Source organism: Heptranchias perlo, chromosome 3, assembly GCF_035084215.1.
Source record: "Heptranchias perlo isolate sHepPer1 chromosome 3, sHepPer1.hap1, whole genome shotgun sequence".
Lineage (NCBI taxonomy): Eukaryota > Metazoa > Chordata > Chondrichthyes > Hexanchiformes > Hexanchidae > Heptranchias > Heptranchias perlo.
Window position 1 is genome coordinate 9,478,892 of NC_090327.1, and position 12,965 is coordinate 9,491,856.

A 12,965-nucleotide genomic window follows, 5' to 3' on the forward strand; every position below is an offset into this window, starting at 1 on the left:
AGACATATTCCCATGAGAGGGAAAGGAAGGACATCCAAAACTAGAGCTCCCTGGATGACTAAAGATATAGAGATTAACATGAAACAGAAATAGGAGGCTTATGATAAATGTAAGGTTCATAATACAGCAGAGAACCAAGCTAAATACGGAAAGTACAAAGGAGAACTAAAAAAAAGGGAATAAGATGGGCAAAGAGAGTATGAGAATAAATTTGTGGTTAACGTAAAATGGAATCCAAAAGTCTTTTATAAACGTATAAATAGTAAAAGGGTAGTCAAAGGAAGAGTGGGGCCAATTAGGGACAAAAAAAGGAGATCATCTTGTGGAGGCAGAGGGTACGGCTGAGGTACGAAATTAATACCTCACATCGGTCTTGACTAGAGAAGAGGATGCTGCCACTGTAGCAGTAAAGCAGGAGATAGTAATGATATTAGATAGGGTAAAAATAGATAAAGCGGAGGTATTTAAAAGGTTGGCAGTGCTCAAAGTAGAAAAGTCACCCGATCCAGATGGGATGCATTCTAGGTTACTGAGGGAAGTAAGGGTAGAAATTGCAGAGGCTCTGGCCACAATCATCCAATCCCTGTTCAATATGGGGGTGGTGCCAGAGGATTGCAGGATTGCAAATGTTACGCCCCTGTTCAAAAAAGGGGAGAGGGATAAACCTGGCAATTCAGGCCAGTCAGCCTAACGTCAGTGGTGGGGAAACTTTGAGACAATAATCCGGGACAAAATTAATTGGCACTTGGAAAAGTATGGGCTAATGAATAAAAGTCAGCACGGATTTGTTAAAGGAAAATTGTGTTTGACGAACTTGATTGAGTTCTTAGATGAAGTTATGGAGAGAGTTGATGAGGCTAGTGCGGATGATGTTGTTGTGTGTATGGACTTTCAAAAGGCATTTGGTAAAGTACCACATAATAGACTTGTTAGCAAAATTAAAGCCCGTGGGATTAATGACTCAGTGGCAGCGTGGATACAAAATTGGCTAGGGGACAGAAATCAGAAAGCAGTGGTGAATGATTGATTGTTTTTCAGACTGGAGGGAAGTATACAGTGGTGTTCCCCAGGGGTCGGTATTGGGACCATTGCTCTTTTTGATAGATATTAATGACCTGGACTTGGGTATAGAGGGTATAATTTCAAAGTTTGCAGATGACACGAAACTCCGAAATGTAGTGAACAACGTGGAGGATAGTAACAGACTTCAGGAGGACATAGACTGGTGAAATGGGCGGACGCATGGCAGATTAAATTTAACGCAGAGAAGTGTGAAGTGATACATTTCGGTCGGAAGAATGAGGAGAGGAAATTTTTAAAGGGGGTACAGGATCAGAGAGACCTGGGGGTGCATGTACACAAACCTTTGAAGGTGGCAGGTCAAGTTGAGAAGGCTGTTTAAAAAAGCATATGCGATCCTGGGCTTTATTAATAGAGGCACAGAGTACAAAAGCAAGGAGGTTATGCTAAACCTTCATAAAACACTGGTTAGGCCTCAGCTGGAATAGCATGTTCCACGTTTTAGGAAGGATGTCAAGGCTTTAGAGAAGGTGCAGAAGAGATTTGCTAGAATGGTGCCAGGGAATAAGGGACTTCAGTTATATGGAGACTGGAGAAGTTGGGGTTGTTCTCCTTAGAGCAGAGAAAGGTAAGAGGAGATTTGAGAGAGGTGTTCAAAATCATGAACGTTTTTGATAGGGTAAATGAGGAGAAACTATTTCCAGTGGCAGAAGGGTCGGTAACCAGAGGACACAGATTTAAGGTGATCGGCAAAAGAACCAGAGGCGACATGAGGAAACATTTTTTTTAAGCCGAGAGTTGTTATGACCTGGAATGCACTGCCTGAAAGGGTGGTGGAAGCAGATTCAATAATAACTTTCAAAAGGGAATTAGGTAAATACTTGAAGGGAAAAAATTTGTAGGGCTATGGGGAAAGAGCAGGAGACTGGGACTAATTGGATAGCTCTTTGAGCCGGCACAGGCACGATGTGCTGAATGGCCTCCTTTTGTGCTATGACACACTATAATACTATGATTATACCATTACCTCTCTGCTTATATGTATGGCTCCTGAAATTTATCCTAAGAAGTTTTCTACTTCGACAGACAAAAACTCAAGTCCCATTGAACAGCTGTCCCTTCAAATGTCCCAAAGTTTTCAGCTCCCAGTCAAGGAGCAATTATGTGGGAGACTGTTTTCAGACGAATCAGGGAATCTCAAAACTGTGGTAAACAGTTCTTCGGCAATGTTTATGATAGAGATTTCTCTTTACACTTTAGTAATCACTTTGACTAGTAGTAGAACCTAGTAATGAATTGGGCATCTCAGTGAAGGCTTCAGGTGGATCAAGCTCCTTGGTCACAACAGGAACAAGAATGTTATTAATGATCTGGAAGCTTACTGTTCAGAGAGCATGGCAAGTATTCAAACATAATATAGGGAGATACATTTCCCCAACTCCTAGCACCCTATTTTTTCTGAATACAAGAAGTGGCTCAAATTCTCAAGGGCGGAAAATCTTACATTGACTTGTTGAAAGGAAATCACCATTAGAATCTATTTTCTGGTACCTAAGGACAAAAGCCTCGGGATACCTGATTACATTTTTGTATGTATTCAGATATTGATGGAAGAATGGATTTCCTTTGCTAGAGAATTGCTAATTACAAAGGTTCATCAGAATTCCCCCTTTGTAAACTGGAGGTTGTGTTATCCCCAGGTCCTGTTTGAGGAAGAGTGTTCCAAACTTCTACCATCCTTTGTGTGTAGAAGTGTTTCCTAACTTCACCCCTGAAAGTCCTGGCTCTAACTTTTAGGCTATGTTCCTAGTCTTAGTATTCAAGTAGAGGAGACCTCCAAAAATAGGTACAAATGCATCAGCAGCCAGAAGCAATAATCCAGCAACTAACCTGTGACTCCTGCATGATCCGTTTAAATAACGCTGGTGGGAGGTCCTCCATGACATTTAAGACCTGTTCAGCTGTGCAAGGTTAAGGCAGTGCGTTGGCTGGAGAGTGGAGTTCCAAAACAGCAGCGGTCCCTTTAAATCAGCATTACACACTGATTTAGGTCATAATCTCCCTACTCTACAGCTGCCAGCGCTCGTTGGTTGCGCGTACACCTTGACCAAGATGGCGTCCTGCGCATGTCACGCCGGAGGTGTGCTGCGTATCTTGACTGCCATTTTTGGGGCTTAGGTGTCCATGTAGCACCTACAGAACGGGTGCTACACGGCCCAATTTAGCCCCCAATGCCCCATTGTCTTCTTGGAAAACATCTCAAGATTTGACTTCATTTGCTTGCATATAATGCAATGACATTTTGTCAAAATGCATCATGGTTATTCTTGTATGTAACATCTGGGTGAAAAAGACACTTTATCGCTCCCAAAACAAAAATAATTTTCCAGGCACTTGCATAAAGGCAATGTCTCTTTAGGTTACTTTACTAGAATAGTTTTCCTTTGTGGCAGAAAGCTCACTTAGGGGAAATATACAAGGAAGTTACATGACCTCTTTTATATATCTTATAAATTATGTTCAGAACTGTAGGTGTGAATAATTGGCGAGTTGATTTATCCTATATTATGAATGCTTGTAGGTGTGATCTAAGCAAGATAAAGTTGTCCATTACTATGATAGTTCTGGTTCCTCCACATATGAGGAATTCTTGTGTGCACAGGAAGATGATGCTTAAAATTTACTCTGCATTGGGCAACTTCCTCTATCTGCCCAATTACAAAGAAGCGCCATTAGAATGGTGCGAGTCTCCAGGAAATTCTGGGCCAAAATAACTGGGTTTAAAGGGACAGCCACCAAACTAATCCAAATCCTAGACAAAAGTGCCTTATTTTTGTCACAGTTACAGAACAGCACTTAGAGACTTTTGACAGCAAGACTGTATCTAAATGATTATGTATGTTGGGGAAGAGATTAAAGAGGGAGGGTTATTCTGAAATATTCCTTGAGATGATTAGCAGTAATTAATTGCCCACTTCTACTGCCCTTGATAATTGAGAATAGATAGAATGATTGAATGATGACCTGCCTTGTTGAAGAAATCTGCCTGTATTCAATTGAAAAGTGCAGTATAGGTTTTTTTTGTTGCAAATTTTGTTTAAATGCAGTGGGCTTAGTCTTCAGAAACACCTTGCATTAATCCTGCTGATGCTGTTCTTTCCTGAATCTTAATTTGACATTAGTTAGTTGATTATGTGAATATGGCATAATGACATCCCACAAATTCTTTCTGATAGGATGTTGCAAGCAGGTTGTGGGTGGGAAATGGACTTCAATTATCTTTTAATTAGGTAATATTTCACAAATGAAAGAATCAGTCAAAGCAAATTCAGACTTCTTTTACAGAGCCCCTTACATTGCAATGTAAGTAGCAGCACAAAATTACTGTCTGACATATGCCCTACAGGACCAAGTTTACTGACACTTTCTTCCACACCATCCTGTATTCGCTCTTGGAATAGCCTGAGATTGTTACACAAGGCAAGTTGGTGATAAACAATTACAAAATAGAATTTAGTGTTACCAGATGTTTTGTGGTCTAAATTAAACCAAAGAATAGAGGATATCTTATGTCTGGCAGTGATATTTCATCAATATCTTCACAGGTGAGAGTGAACAGTTAATTACTGATGCCAATGAATTACAGTGGACCTACCAAGTTTAGATGTTTACTATGTCAATGTTGTCCATGAAGCATATACATATTTTTGTAAATGCTTTTAAGTTGTTTCTGGATAACCAACTGCTGAAATACGGCAATTACCCAGAGAGTGGTTAGAATGTGGAATTTGCTACCACATGGACTAGTTGAGGCGAATAACATAGATGCCTTTAAGAGGAAGCTAGATAAGTACATGAGGGAGAAAGGAATAGAAGGATATGCAGAAAGATGAAGTAGGACGGGAGGAGGCTTGTGTGGAGCATAAACACTGGCATAGACACCTGTTGGGTTGAATGGCCTGTTTCTGATCTGTAAATTCTATGATGTGATGTCATATACCTCAGGTTCGACATTAATATGCTCTTTATTGCCCTATCATCTACATTGCATATTTCTCTACAGCACTGAACATATTTTGCATAATAGAAAGGATGACGCAAACCAGTGTTTTTAGGAAAGAGAAAAAAAGGCATAATTTCCTGAAATCCAGCGCAGAAGTTGTATCTCAACACATGTTTTTCTGATCTATGATCTTGGGCTACAGATTACAGATCAGTATGAGCAATTTGTTGCCTTTGGTGTAAAAGTCACTGATGTCACATTTGTATCAATTTTTCTGGTAGCTGCAATTGAGTTTAAGGCTGTAATTCATTATGGGGTCCTACTGATGTTTATAAACTGCTCAAGCTTCACTCTCGCAGTTGGACATCATCAGAACTGCTTGATTGAATTACTGCTATGTAACATGTTGTCAACTATGTATTAACCTATATGTAACATTTATTTGCAGTGGTATGTCTTCACAGTGCAATAAATCAGTTTTGTTTTTGTTTCCATGTCACTATCATTGAAGAAATGTGTTTTCGTAATTTTATACTGGAAATGCCTGTTGTGCTTTAGGTCTTTCCTCTGGACATTTTCCTCTGGTTCACTGTCTCAGGCCACTTGTAGGTGTGCCCTCCTTATGTCCCAGAATGTGCCTTTACTTGCTCAATGTCTAGGTACCTTGTAAACAATTTTACAACACCAAGTTATAGTCCAACGATTTTATTTTTAATCCCACAAGCTTTCGGGGGCTTTCCCCTTCCTCAGGCGCCTGAGGAAGGGGAAAGCCCCCGAAAGCTTGTGGGATTAAAAATAAAATCGTTGGACTATAACTTGGTGTTGTAAAATTGTTTACAATTGTTAACCCCAGTCCATCACCGGCATCTCCACATCATAGGTACCTTGTAGCAAGGCCAAGGGTCGAACAGGAAACTTTTAACTGAATTTTTTTTTATTCGTTCATGGGACGTGGGCGTCGCTGGCGAGGCCAGCATTTATTGCCCATCCCTAATTGTCCTTGAGAAGGTGGTGGTGAGCCGCCTTCTTGAACCGCTGCAGTTTGTGTGGTGAAGGTTCTCCCACAGTGCTGTTAGGAAGGGAGTTCCAGGATTTTTACCCAGCGACGATGAAGGAACGGCGATATATTTCCAGCTATATAGTTACCTGATGTGGTCTTGTGATCTTCCTTGACTTTGGAGGGCAGAATAAATACTTTATTAGACTGTGGCTTGGGCTATAAATTACCACACAGTTATAGTATACAGTGAATGGATAAGTGAACAGCAGCAATGACCTACTGTAGGTTTACAGCCAGTACAGGCTTAACGAATATAGGCTTTCCTCCATGCATGATGGAAAATAGCAAACAGGTTGCACTGAACTGCAATGTACACTGAACTGTAATGTAAATCGAACTGGATGTAAGATCCCTGAATATTAATCTCTATATAGTGGTTTGTTGTTGACATTACTTGGAATGCCTCTCCACCTATCTTTCACTCTTTGATGGCTTTAGCTATACTCAATTTTCACAAGATAGGTTGAGAAATAGCTTTATTAAAAAAAAATGATTGGGCAAAGGAAATTTAAATACATGTCTGGTTTAAAAAAAAATCCCGAAGAGCTGTCAATCAAACATATAACCCACAAGATGCTTATTATTTGAATTGAGTGGCTTGGCCCTTCCCTCAGGCTCCTGTCCATGCACAATGTGTATATTCTGGGCTGTTGTATCAAAACAAGATGAGCTATTTTCTGTGAGTCAATCTGTTTTTTAACCCCATATCTGCCCTTTTAAAAAGAAATAAACCAATACTGTGATATATTCTAGTGAAGATATGTCCCATAGCTCACTGTCTCCAAGATATCAAATATACTTGTAAGCGTTATAATTTGTTTCCTGGTAATAAAATCAAAGAATTTTACAGAACAGAAGGAAGCCATTTGGCTTATTGTGCCTATGTCTGTGCCAGTTCTCTGTGAAAGACCTATCTACATAGTTCCATTCCCCATCTCTTTCCCCATACCCTTTTAATTTTTTCTTTTTTGAATACTTATTCATTTTTAAAAGGTGTTATGAATTCTTCTTCACCACTGTTTCTAGTAGGACATTCCATGTCCTAACAGCCATCTGTGTAAAAAGAAAACCTCCTGATCTCTTCCTTTGTTCTTTTGGAGATGATCTTAAATTTATCCCATCTGGTTAACTTTTTACAAAATTTGTTCCTGGGCTGTGGGCAACACTGGCACAGCATTATTTATTGCCTGTCCCTGGTTTCCCTAAAGACATTAAGTATCAACAAAAATATTGGCCTGTAGGTCAGAACAGGTATATGGGTGGCAGGTTCCCTTCCCTGAAGGGTATTAGTGAACCAGTTGGGTTTTTACAACAACTTGTATGGTCATTTATTTCTGGTGTTAGCAACAAATAAGCAGATTTATTAAATTCATTATCTTAACATGCCAGTACCATGACCATTTTCTGTTTTACCTTATCAGGAACCTTCATAATTGTGATCTCTTCTTAACCTTTTCTGTTCTAGTAAGAAGAACTCTGTTTCTCTAATCTTACCTCCTAACCAAAACCTGGTATCATCTCGGTTAAATCTTTTCCATATCCTCCCAGCTGGTAGCATGGTTTTCTGTGGTACCATGCCTCTGCATCAGATCTCCGACCTGTCCAAGGTTATGCCTCCATGTTGTGTTCCCTCACCAATTTTCTCCCTTCCGTTTTGCATCTATCCTCTGTTGCTGGCATTGATTCTTTGCTTGGGTATGGTTCCATCGCACCTTGCCCAAGTGGCCATTATTCATGTGACTACAGATGGCATTATAGCTGAGCCTGATGCTGTCTTTACCCAACTTCTGCACATGCATTTCCAGCAGTGGTTGCTGGATAGTGAGCAGGAATTTTGCCTGAGTTTTCTTCCGGGGTGTGAAGGCCAACTATCATTTCCACTGCTTCCCCAGCTGAGATCAGCACAGATTGGGGTTTGAACCTGGAACGTTGGGTGTGTATGCTCAGCCAATTACCAGCCAAACTTGTTGAGCCATTGGGTGACACTGCATCCCCACTTCCAGTATAGTTTATCCGAGAGGCAAGGGGATGTTCCATGTCAAGTGACATCACAGCATTGTCGAGCAGGGAAGGGTACCCCACTAGAGGGTTTAAATGCAGCTCAGAAAATTGAGAAAAGTCAATTTTCTAAGTGTTGTATTTTTCTCTATGAAATGGGAGGCTACTTTGAACGAAAGTACTTCTGGACTTTACTTCTTTAAGCCTGAGTAAATCTCCAATTACTGCAATTTCTTCCTCCTCCTCTTTCAGCTGAATGTAGGCAGCTGCAAACTTATTCCTTTAGTTAGAAACAATCCCCTTTCTGTTGCTGGAAAAATACATCGATATGTAAAAGATTTATTTTCTCTGTGTCACATCAACGATTCCTCTAACATCGTCTCTAGGTAAAAACATGAGGAAATGTTGAGCAAATGAGTAAAAATAATTTGAATTCAGAAACCTACGTCAAATTAAATTGAGAGCATGACCGTTTCAAACTAGTAAAGGCAAATTTAGGAATGATGTCAAGAAATTCTTCATATGCAGATCAATGCATGGAACAGAGTAGCGCAGCCAAAGATCCTGAAATCATTTAAGTAGTAGTTAGTTAGGTTCTGTGATGTAGGACTTTAGAATATTTCTGAATGGATGAGTTCAGATGGACCAAATGTATCTATCTTCTGAATTGAAATTTAAATTGCTGCAGTGTAAAAAAGATTAAAAGCTGTGTTGCAGTATGAACAGGAAGAATAAAGGATATGGATGAAGCTATTTCTAATGATTTGATTTGAATTTAACATCAATTGTATCCCAGGCTGTTAATTGTACCTCATAATGTAAGTCTTCCAAAATAAAGTAGAAGTAGTTTAATTTCTATTTTTTTTCATTCTACAGATCCAGGCTCTTGTTGATAGTTTGAAACTCTCCATCACAGACCAACAACTTCCTATGCTTATCCGTATAATTCAGCTTGGAATTGCACTCTACTATGGTGAAATCTGCTCTTACAAAGATGCAGAAGTGGAAGAAATGAGTTCGAATGCAAAGGAGACATCCATTAGTCAAATGGGTAGGTAGAAAATATTGAGGTTCTAATTAGTGCTGCTGGTGATGTTCAATATTGGAGTGAATCATTCCGTTTGATTGGCACCCCATCCACTGTCTTAAAGATCCATGGCCTCTATCATCAGCATACTGTTGCTGCAGTGTGTCCTTTTGACTGGATGCACTGCAGCAGCTGGCCAAAGCTTCTTTGGCAGCACCTCCCAAACCCGCGATCTCCACCACCAAGAACAACATTCATCAAGTGCATGGGAACACCAACACCTCCAAGTTCCCCTCCCAAATCGCACACCATCCTGACTTGGACTTGTATCGTTGTCTCCAGGTCAAAATCCTGGAGCTTCCTACCTAAGAACATAAGAAATAGGAGTGGGCCAAATGGCCCCTTGAGCCTGCTGCGCCATTCAATAAGATTGTGGCTGATCTTCGACCTCAACTCCATTTTCCCGCCCTATCTCCATATCCCTTGATTCCCTTAGTGTCCAAATATCTATCGATCTCAGCCTTGAATATACTCAATAACTGAGCATCCACAGCACTTGGGATAGAGAATTCCAAATATTCACAACCCTCCGAGTGAAGAAATTCCTCTTCATCTCAGTCCTAAATGTCCGACCCCTTATCCTGAGACTATGTCCCCCAGTTCTGGACTCTCCAGCTAGTGGAAACATCCTCTCAGCATCTACCCTGTCAAGCCCTTGTAGAATCTTATATGTTTCAATGAGATCACCCCTCATTCTTCTAAACTCCAGAGAGTATAGGCCCATTCTACTCAATCTCTCCTCATAGGACAACCCTCTCATCCCAGGAATCAATCTAGTGAACCTTTGTTGCACTGCCTCTAAGGCAAGTATATCCTTCCTTTGGTAAGGAGACCAAAGTTGCACACAGTACTCTAGGTGTGGTCTCACCAAGGCCCTTTACAATTGCAGTACTCCAACCCTCTTGCATTAAAGGCCAACATACCATTTGCCTTCCTAGTTGCTTGCTGTACCTGCATGATAACTTTCCGTGTTTCTTGTACAAGGACACCCAAATCCCTCTGAACACCAACATTTAATAGTTTCTCACCACTTAAAAAATATTCTGTTTTTCTATCCTTCCTACCAAAGTGAATAACCTCACATTTCCCCACATTATACTCCATCTTCCACCTTCTTGCCCACTCACTTAACCTGTCTATCCCTTTGCAGGCTTTTTCTGTCCTCCTCACAGCTTACTTTCCCACCTAGCTTTGTATCGTCAGCAAACTTGGATACATTACACTCGGTCCCTTCATCTAAGTCAAACCAACAGCATTGTGGGAGCATGTTCACCACATGGACCGCAACGGTTCAAGAAGACAGCTCACCACCACCTTCTCACAGGCAACTAGAGATGGGCATTAAATGTTGGCCTTGCCAGCGAAGCCCACATCCTGAGAATGAATTTTTAAAAAGTTACCCCAAATGAATGTGAAGCTTCATCTTTTAGGGTTTCAAATCTCTGGTAGCAGCACTGTGTATCAAGTTTTCATAGTGGCTTAGTTATATGGTAGGATATACATTTGCAGTTTGCTTATTGACAAACTGTCATTAATTGGGACATGGAGTCCAACACAGACTGCTTTCATGCACCTCTTCACTTGTGTCATTTCACCTGCATGAGATGGGAAATAGTTCATAGTGTAGGGAGTTATGGAGAAAGAGGATGAGAAATGCATTTTTTGAAATATGATATTTGGGGAAAATTGTGAAACCTGACACAACCCCTTTGCAGCTTCAAAACTTTGTTACAGCTGTCGTTGAAATTGTTGTAAAACAATTCAAATATCGCAGGGAGGTCGAGATATTTGTAAATCCTCGAACCAGGTAATGGTTGTAATTCTGATTCCTAAAATACCTTATTTATGTTGTCTTTATAAAAATTATATTGATTGTGTAGTTTCATAAAATCATATAGCACAGAAGCAGGCCATTCGGCCCATCGTGCCTGTGCTGGCTCTTTGAAAGAGCTATCCAATTAGTCCCACTGCCCTGCCCTTTCCCCATAGCCCTGCAAATGTTTCCCCTTCAAGTATTTATTGAATTCCCCTTTGAAAGTTATTATTGAATCTGCTTCCACGACAGTTTCAGGCAGTGCATTCTGAGTTTATTGTCCACAAGTGCTGTGCAATAGAATCTAATTTTACTTGTGTGCAAGATGGCTCTGACAAAAGGATTATCTTTTATACACCTGGAGTATGATCCAAGAGTTGTAAAAGAGCGAGTAAGCAATCCTCCGGATAAATGAGTACTGTACTCCAGGTTTCTTTGTTTTATCGGACTTATGCTTTATTTTCTCAAAAGAAATAAAATTATGATTTTTTTTTAGCCAGCAATGAATACAGTTTCCTGTAATGACACAGCAGTGTGTGCCTTTGTAGCCTAACAATAATTATTCAGGGATTGTCCGCAGTCGTAATGCTGATTGTGTTGCTGGTGATCAATTTTAAAAACAAATCTGAACTGTGAACAACTGTTCGAAGTTGGTTAGGGGGTTTGATGGTATACGGATAAATACGTGTTCAATGCTGTTATGTGAATTCTGCTCTGTTATCTTGCCTGCTTAATGCAGGTTTTTAAAAAAAAAATCTTTTCCAGTACTCATACTTTTGAAAAATACAAACCTTGTTATATTTTGTTCATGCCTCTCTGCATGATACAGCAGTATTCTTGAGCAGACAGCCATGGTTCAAGTCCCACCCAAAGACTTAAGCACAATATCGAGGCTGACACTCCAGTGCAGTTTAATGTCTCATTCGGATGAGACGTTAAACTGAGGGCCCGTCTGCCCCCTCAGGTGGATGTAAAAGATCCCATGGCACTATTTGAAGAAGAACAGAGGAGTTCCATCCATCTGGTGTCCTGGCTAGTATCACTAAAACTGATTATATGGTCATTATCACATTGCTATTTGTGGGACCTGGCTGTCCGCAAATTGGCTGCCGAGTTTCCTACATTACAACAGTGACTACACTGCAATAGTATTTAATTGGCTGTGAAGCGCGTGGTACATCCTGAGGTCGTGAAAGACGCTATATAAATGCAAGTTCTTTTTTTTCTAAACTACAAGTCAACTTAAGGAAAGGAGAGCATTTTTAAAAATAGAAGCTCTAGGCTGGAATTTGTAAATACTTAAAGTTTAATCTCTGTTCACCTCGAGGTGCTGATTTTTGTAGAATTCTAATCTGATGACTTCATTGGGATGTAAAGCTCGATCAGCAAGGGATGTGAAGCTGAAGCGCAAGTTCCAGAAGGTCATGGTAATTTATTGTGAGGAATACTGGGTAGTAAGATCTGTAGAAACTGCTAGAAACCTAAGCAATTAGTGTTGGCTGGCATGAATAGCATTCTTCATTCAGTGCCAGATGTGCAGCTTGTTGTCATGCCACTGCTATGTGGAACCACGCAATTGAATTAGTAGTCCATCAGAAAAATATACAAGTGGGATTAGCTGCTGGAACAGAAATTTCAAATTGCCGGTATAAATGTGCGTCTTGTGGAATTCAGGTTTTCATCACTCGAAAAGTAGCTTACATTTGCACGCTACTGTTAATCTTAATTTTTTCAAAAGCTGCGATATATTTTGGTTAAACAAACCAAGCATTTAAAGTATACTTGTGAGACGAGCATTCCTCTATATTTTTCTCTTTAACGTCCCCAATCTTAGCTTTTCTTAGCTGTCTGTCTTTAAACCAGTCTTCCTTTCTGGGCAGGGGTGACTGGCTAAGGCACAGCCTTCATCCTTTACAGTAGGACCCGCTGGAATGTGGTGATCCAGCCACTGCATGTTAAGATTGTAATATCAAACCGTTGCCAA

The 12,965-nt window shown here is 40.3% G+C and overlaps 1 protein-coding gene across 3 annotated transcripts in view; it reads left to right on the top strand.

Annotated features, from left to right (window-relative positions):
• LOC137310136 (intermembrane lipid transfer protein VPS13B-like) overlaps positions 1-12,965 on the top strand; it is an 875,231-nt gene that overhangs the window by 86,136 nt on the left and 776,130 nt on the right. For all 3 annotated transcript variants that reach the window (XM_067978127.1, XM_067978114.1, XM_067978120.1), the window contains exon 7: positions 8,958-9,132. In XM_067978127.1, coding sequence (XP_067834228.1) covers positions 8,958-9,132 — 175 coding nt within the window. The remainder of the gene's footprint in view (positions 1-8,957; positions 9,133-12,965) is intronic.